We start from the raw sequence: 8,206 nt of genomic DNA on the forward strand, positions 1-8,206 counted from the left end.
CACACACACACACACACACACACACACACACACACACACACACACACACACACTGGGTTTCGCTATGTTGCCCAGGCCGGCCTCAAACTCCTGAGCTCAAATGATTCTCCTGCCTCGGCCTCCCAAAGTGCTGGATTACAGGTGTGAGCCACTGCACTCTGTCAGTAGTGGCTACTTTTCTGTGCCACCTGCCAGAGTAGTAGGGAAAATTTTCACTTTGAGCATCTAGTAGTGATCCTGGAGGTGAAACTCACAAAAGTTTAGGCCCCTCTAAGGCTGGGTCCCCCTGGCAATTTTAACACTCAAACTTGTCCAAACTGAGCCTCCAGCTATTCTTTAATTACAGTTTAGGGTTTCCAGTACCAGTTACCAGGTACCGGTTCCCAAGGAGGTTTCTGCTTCCGGGCTGCTTCTCTAATAAATTATAATCCTTTCTATCTGCCTTATGTGTCTCTTCCGTTTTGGGGATGGTGGTTTGTCCTGTGGCTTCAATTATCTGATAGATCTTAGGAAGAGTTGTTGATTTTCAATTTGTGCTTACTTTTTGTTGTGAGGACGGAATGAGGATTTACAAGCTCCTTACATGACAGACCAGAAATCAGATTTATATGTGTATTTTAAAGATACTCAGTTTTCTTCCTTTCTTCTTGGTTAATTTGAAGTCATTAATGTAGTTTGCTGAGAGTACTTCTTAAGTATCATTAATTTATTAACACTGAACTGTGTGTTTTACCATGTAATGAATAAATTTCTGGTTTGCCGTAATTTCTTTTTAGGATATGAAATCTGTCACCTTTGTTTTTTGATCAGATTTTCTATCAATGTTTTCCATGGCTTTTCGAATGCTTTAATTAACAAGTAAGGTACAAATGCCTTCTCTTTCTACTCTGGCTATAAGAGGACGACCCATTGGGATGTGTACAGAAGGGAATAATGTCGTAATTGAACACTATCTTTTGTGACTCATGTCCTCATTCCCCATTAGTAAGAGGTATCTCAAAGCTCCCTGAGTATCAAAGGTGCAGACTGAATGGATGAGAATCTTCATTAGAAGCTGTCATGAGGTCGTGTTTTCTGGTTACATTTGATGGCTATTTAAACCTTCATTTTTATTAAGTATCTTGATACAATATATGATGTAAGAGAGTCTTACCATGGGGAGGAGAGTATGTGCTCTTCTATGATTTGCTCATGTGAAGACCTAGATCCATTCTTCCTTCCTTCATTTAACACGTTTATCAAATAAGCTATATGTCAGACAGGATCCTAGATATCAGAATCTGGAGAGAGAAAGATGTAGTCTTTAACCAAGGGAATTATTTCTGATCCAGTGCTTTAGTGCATTGCACACAGAAATGCTCAGTAATGTCTTTTTGGATGAATGACTCTGGGAGTCAGTAGATTGGTGCTTCCACTACCATTCTGTATTGTGGGATTTGATTTCTCTATGCATTTGTGTCTCTGTTTGTAAAATGAGGATGTTAATATTTGGATTGTTTTGCCTCACAGATTTATATGAACATATTCAACATGTTGAATTCATTTATTCAGCATAGGCATGGACTCTGGTATTCATATAAGTGTAAGACATATATAGCAGTGAATCGGGTGGGAAGAATGACAGGAAAACAGACCTGTGCACACATAATCTATAATGTTATATGTAGATGCTCTAATAGAGCTATATGAACAGTGTACTCTGATGATATATTAAGATAAAACTGCTGATTTTGCATGAAGTATATGGGGAAGGCTTCTTAGAAGAAGTAACAGTTGAATTGCATTGAAAAAGAGATAGGAAAGATGGGGTAGGGAAAGCCTTTGCAGGCAGAGGGAAAAACATTTGCAAAGGTACCTAAGAATGAAAGGTATTGGGTTTAGGGAAGCACTGGGACTTTGGGTGTGGCCCTTGAGGTTGAATAGTGAGCAGTAGAGTGGGATTCCAGGCAGTAAAGATACGGTGTTTGGAAGTTTCTAAACATGAAATAACCAGCTTGCTTTGTTAACTAACTGCTATGTAAAGAATGCCCTTGGGATAGAAGGAAGCTAGAACTAGATAGGAGGGTTTTGTCATTATTGAGTGTCTAAGTTAGGGCAGAGATAACAGCTTCAGAGGAAGGGCAGATTGCAGAGATATTTTTTAGAGGTTTGAGCAGTTTGATGATCCTTTGGAGGGAGAAAAAAGTGGGAACTCAAGGGTGATCCTGCAGGTACTATCTGGAGAACTAGGTAGGTAGATGATGACACCAATGACAGAAGACCTTTCATACAGGGAGTAGGGAAGGGAAATTGATGAGCTCACTTTCTAAAAGTTGAGTTTGAGATGCTTATAGAGCCCCTTGACAGAGCGGCCCAGAACTGCCGGTAGAACTGTCTGCTATGTTGGAAATGTTCTGTGTCCACTGTCCATTATGGCACTAACTAGCCACATGTGGCTATCGAGCACTTGAAATATAACTTCTGCAACTGAGGAACTGAATTTTACATTTTCTTTAGTTTCAATCAATTAAAATTTAAATAGTTGCTTGTGGCTAATGGCTACCATTTTGGACCACACAGGTCTGGTAAGTATTGGTTGGAGATACTGGTCTGGAAAGAGTGCTAGAGGTAGAGTGATTAGCCTCCGTGGGACTGGGACGCTTCCTAGGATGCTGAACTTTCAGTGCTAAAACTGACAAAATCCCAGACAAAGCATGATTCTTATTAACCCTAGCTAGAGGTGTTACTGGCTTGTAGTTATGAACTTTAGTTGTCACATTTCTGAAACAACTAAGTCTACTCAGCTGCCTGTTGGGCTGGCTATGTCATGATTTGCAGCTTGGAAAGAAAACTTTTCTTGGCGTCGAGGAGTTAGAAAATAGAAAACCAGCATGATTCTTGAAACACATGCTCTGCCTGCTCTTCTCCTTGTTTTCTCCACCGTCTTCCTTTTTCTTCCATTCTATATTATTATGTTACAGCCCACTTTGGCTGTGCATTGGAATTACCTGGGGCTCTCACTTCTAAACGTATATATGTATGTGTGTGTATGTATGTATGTATGTATGTATGTGTCTGTCTGTCTATCTATCTATCTATCTATCTATCTATTTGGATGCCCAGGATCGATCGATCTATCTATCTATCTATCTATCTATCTATCTATCTATCTATCTATTTGGATGCCCAGGATCTACCCCAGAATAGTTAAATCAGAATCTTGAAGCAGCAGGGGCAAGGCATCTATATGATTTAAAAGCCCCCCAGGTGATTTCAGTGTGTAGCCAGGATTGACAAGTACAGCTCTCAGAAATGCTTTTACTTCTTTGCCACCTTTCTTTACTGCAACACTTTGTGTGCAGTTGATCTTTAACCCCCTTTCCCCTCCCTTTATTTGGTGGAGGATAGAAGTACCCTGGAAATTTTTCCTGTCTGCCATGCAGGACAAAAGTAAGCCTGAGGCTGAGGGCATTAGGGAATAGCCTAACTTCTTGTGTTGTAAACACAGGATTTGATGTACTGATATCAGTAATAATAACCATGGCTAACATGTTTTGAACAGTTAATATGCCCAAATACTCTTACATATGTTAACTCATTTACTCTTAGTAACAACACCATGAGAGATGTGTAATTATTATTCCTATTTTCCAGAAGAGGAACATGAGAGTCAGAGAGATTCACTGATTTGCCCAAGGTCCCCTAGCCAGTAAGTGCTCAGGCTGTCATTAGGATGCACTTTTTAATTACTGTCCTATATAACCTTATAGTACAGTGAAATATACTGTACCTGTAAATGTGAGAGATGAAGTCTTCTTGAGCTCTCAAGCTGCAGGTACCTTTCATATGCCGAGAATTGGTTAGATTCATCTGTTTTTGTTTTTTTGTTTTTTTGTTTTTTTGGTTTTTTTTGAGACAGAGTCTTGCTTTGTTACCCAGGTTGGAGAGCAGTGTTATGATCTCGGCTCACTGCAACCTCCGCCTCCTGGGTTCAAGTGATCCTCCCACCTCAAGCCTCCTGAGTAGCTAGGATTACAGACATGTGCTGCCACACCTGGCTAATTTTTTTTGTATTTTTGGTATAGATGCAGTTTCACCATGTTGTCCGGGCAGGTTGTGAACTCCTGACCTCAAGTGATTCCTCCGACCTTGGCCTCCCAAAGTGTTGGGATTACAGGCATGAGCCACCATACCCGACCAGATTAATCTCTTTAGCATTGGCGAGTTCAGGATTTGGAGGATGTCTCTGATGGAATCACTTGAGCTGTGCAAGCTCAGTTTTTAAAATTTTCAGACTGCAAGCCAGTTCTGAAACAAGAAGGCAGCTTTCTCTGTGACCCCGTAACATTGCCAAAGAAGAAGCTGAATAATATAGATCACTTCAGTTTTTGCCAGTTTTGCTGAGGTTAGGGTTAGGGGTCCACTATGATACATACGTGTGTGTATGTGCGTACATGTCTGTACGTGTTGTTTATGGTAGTGAGCTTGGTTTTATTAGCAAGGGTTGAATTCTTCTCATATTTTCCTTTCCTTTCCTTATACCTTACTTTAAAGTTGTACATAGTCACAAGAAAGCATATTTTCTGTGATTTTCATTAAAATATGATAGTTCAAAGACTCTTAATTAATTCTTTTCATAAATACCCAGTAATTGGGATGCTACAATGTTTCATCTGGGTTCTATTGGCAGTATAATGGAAGAATAGTATTGGTATTTTAAAAAAGACTTCAAAACCATTATCTGATGTTTTAAATAGAAAAAATTTCTAATGTCAATATGAGATCATTGAGGATCATGGTTTTTTCTTTCTTTTTTTTTTTCTTTTTCTTTTTTTTTTGGAGACGGAGTCTTGCTGTGTTGCCCAGGCTGGAATACAGTGGTGCAATCTTGGCTCACTGCAACCTCTGCCTCCCGGGATCAAGTGATTCTCCTGCCTCAGCCTCCTGAGTAGCTGGGATTGCAGGTGCGCACTATCATGCCCAGCTAATTTTTTTTGTATTTTCAGTGGAGACGGGGTTTCACCATTTTGGTCAGGCTGGTCTCGAACTCCTGACCTGATGATCTGCCCGCCTCAGCCTCCCAAAGTGCTGGCATTACAGGCATGAGCCACTGCACCTGGCTGTGATCATGGTTTTATAAACCTTTATTGTTCATTCTCTATGTCTGTAAAGCAGTTTACCAATAATAGAACATTAAATCAATTTTGGTTTTCAACTTCATCTACAGATACTTTTAAATGTCAAGTAACCTAAAATCAAAGTCTCTTAATAGAATACTTATATATCTATTTTTTGAAACAATTTAAGATACAGTAATAAGATACGGGATCATGGCCATAGACTACCCAGTGGTGGTGTAAGTGAATATTTTTAGAAGTTATTAGTTAGTTCTTGTTTCTTTCTGTTAAAAAGGTAAGGACATGTTTCATTGGTTTTTCACCTCCAAAGACGATTTAATTTATACTTAGCTCTTGGGGTATGTGTGGCAGGGCTGACGAAGAGCTGGTGTTCAGAGGGCTTCATTCTAGGTCAGTCAAATCTTTTTCTGTTGAAAATGTTTTGTTTTGTTTTTTGAGATACAGTCTTGCTCTGTTGCCCACGTTGGAGTGTGCAGTGGTACGTTCTTGGCTCACTGCAACCTCTGCTTCCCAGGTTTACATGATTCTCCTGCCTCAGCCTCCCAAGTATCTGGGACTACAGGCAAGTGCTACCACGCCCGGCTAATTTTTGTACTTTTAGTAGAGGCAAGATTTTGCCATGTTATCTAGGCTAGTCTTGAACTCCTGACCTCAAGTGATCTGCCCACCTTGGCCTCCCCAAGTGTTGGGATTACAGGCATGAGCCACCACGCCCAGACTGTAAATGTAATTATTTTCAGAAGAACTATATCTTTACATGTACACATTCACCTATTTTATGGACTAATTTTCAAGGATTCTTTTGGGATGTGGCTTCAATAAAATTATCCATTAATTCTTGTTTAAGTGGTCCTGGTATACTAATAAAACTTCTGGACATTGGTGGTATAATGTCATAAATATTCATCAATTTGAATTTGGATTTTAGGACCTTGGTGCCACCATCACAGTAGCCATTCTGAACCCTTTCGATCACCAGAGGAGAAAACAAGGCATGTGCTTTACCATGTTAAACATCTGTTTCTGGGGTGTTCTTTGCCCTAGTGGTTAGAATTGTACATTTCTGGAATTAAGGACCAGATTATCTGCGATGTTCTTGCAGCCACTGGTTTCAGATTTTTTATTTCTGTTTTTAGATTATTCACAGAAATAGGAAGCTCTGTTTTTTTTTTTTTTTTCTTAAAAGAAGAACTGAGGGGTTTTTTTTGGTAGATAAATCCATAAAGACAAAAGTTCAAATTGTGACCAGCCTGGGCAAAATAGCAAGACCCCATCTCTACAAGAAATTTAAAAATTTAGCTGGGCATGGTAGCATGTGCCTGTAGTTCCAGCTGCTCAAGAGGCTGAAGTGGGAGGATTGTTTTGAGCCCGGGAGTTCGAAACTGCAGTGAGCTATGATGGTGCCACCGCACTCCAGCCTAAGTGACAGAATAAGACCCTGTCTCTTAAAAAAAGAAAATCAACCTGATGATTCACTGACTTTCTCGTGCCAGTCAAGGTGCCGGCCCTGGGGTGAGCCACAGTTTTAGACTTACTTCAGATGTTCTGCTCTGTCATTGATCTTAGGCCATTCTTTTTCTTCTCACTTAATGTGTTCAAAACTTTATATTCTCAACTGTAGGGATGCCTAAAAATGGTGCTTTGATGAAAGATGAATGTGGGGATTTAGGGTTTTGTTTTTTTTTTTTTTTTGGTCAATAAAATATTTTAAGTACACAACTGTGCCCCCTACGTAGTGGATACTATTTCCAAACAGTTTAACATATCTTCCCCATTTAGTGAAAGGAGTCTGAATTTCTGGTCGTGACTGACAGTCTTATCTGAAAATAGTTCTTAGCTGGATCCTTCATAAATTTTTTGCTTGTGAATAAAGCAGACGTGTGACATTGAGTCGAGTGTGCAAACCTACTCTACTTTCTACAGGCAGATTTTCTAAATAAACCTCTGATTATAGTACCACAGACTAACAGTGCTAGGAGGAACTTCAGGGAACACCTGCCCGAATGCTTTCACAGGACCAAGTGCTGAACATCAGAAAGGAGAAATCGCTTGTCATATGTCACCTCTCCTGGCTCGTGGGTGTTCCTAATGATCTAGGGAGAACTACCTGGCTCGTGGGTGTTCCTAATGACCTAGGGAGAACTGAAATTTAATTTGGTGGGCTCACGTCTGCTTTTTCTTCCTTACTGTTAAAAGCAGGAGCCTAGCCAGGTTTGGTGGCTCATGCCTGTAATCACACGTTGTGAGGCCAAGGCAGGAGGATCGCTTGAGCCCAGGAGTTTTGAGACCAGCCTGAGCAACATAGTGAGACCCTGTCTCTACAGAATAAAAAAATGAAAGCAGAAGCCCCTTTTCTGCTGCCTCTTCTCCACCCTACCTCAACCTAGTAAGAAGACAATGGGGGTTAGGTGGATTCCCCAGGTTTCCCTGCAGTAAACTTTTGACAGTGTTGTAATGTTGCTTTCCTTTTTTCTTTTAGCAATAGGCGAATATGAAGACCTTAGAGCAGAGAACCAGAAAACAAAGGAGAAGGTTTGTACTTTACCCTTTTTTCCCCCCTTTCTTACATGTGTAAAAGCCTAGGCGGCATAGTGCATTGTTCAGTCACCAATTTCAGTTAAATGTGAATGAGGGTTGTTTTTTTTTCTTTTCTTCCCTTTTCTCTTGCATGTGTGGTTCAAGCTAATACCAACTCCAGGCTCCAGATGGTAAAGAATAGCAGGCATGCCACAGTGGGTGCAGCTCTGGGAGATTAACTACATGGCTAAATGTGCAGCAAGGCACCAGGCCAAGCAACTCAAGTCCCTAGGAATCGTACTTTTCCCCTAACAGTCAGATTTGGGATTCTGTCAGTGGAATTGAACGCTTGATACATGTACTTTGGGACCTAGACACATTGGATCCTGGAGAAAACTCTTTGTAATTAGTCATTGGTGTTTTGCCCCAATACCTCCATAAATCTTTGTATGTCTGCTTCTTCTATTTATATGAATAATACACCGGAAGTTGAGAAGCATCCACTGTGAAGGTGGGGAAGTCTGGTAAATATTTTCAGGGGCTCTGTCAGTTTTGTTTTAACTGTTAAATAA

The 8,206-nt window shown here is 40.4% G+C and overlaps 1 protein-coding gene across 4 annotated transcripts in view; it reads left to right on the forward strand.

Moving 5' to 3' along the window:
- Positions 1-8,206, forward strand: part of KIAA1598 (KIAA1598 ortholog) — a 126,490-nt gene that overhangs the window by 18,473 nt on the left and 99,811 nt on the right. For 3 of the 4 annotated variants that reach the window (XM_012001121.1, XM_012001126.1, XM_012001125.1), the window contains exon 2: positions 7,597-7,649. The exons of the other annotated variant lie outside the window; for it this stretch is intronic. In XM_012001121.1, the coding sequence (XP_011856511.1) occupies positions 7,597-7,649 (53 nt within the window). The remainder of the gene's footprint in view (positions 1-7,596; positions 7,650-8,206) is intronic. 4 annotated transcript variants of the gene reach the window in all.

The sequence above is a fragment of the Mandrillus leucophaeus genome, unplaced genomic scaffold (assembly GCF_000951045.1).
Source record: "Mandrillus leucophaeus isolate KB7577 unplaced genomic scaffold, Mleu.le_1.0 Scaffold65, whole genome shotgun sequence".
Classification (NCBI taxonomy): Eukaryota; Metazoa; Chordata; class Mammalia; order Primates; family Cercopithecidae; genus Mandrillus; species Mandrillus leucophaeus.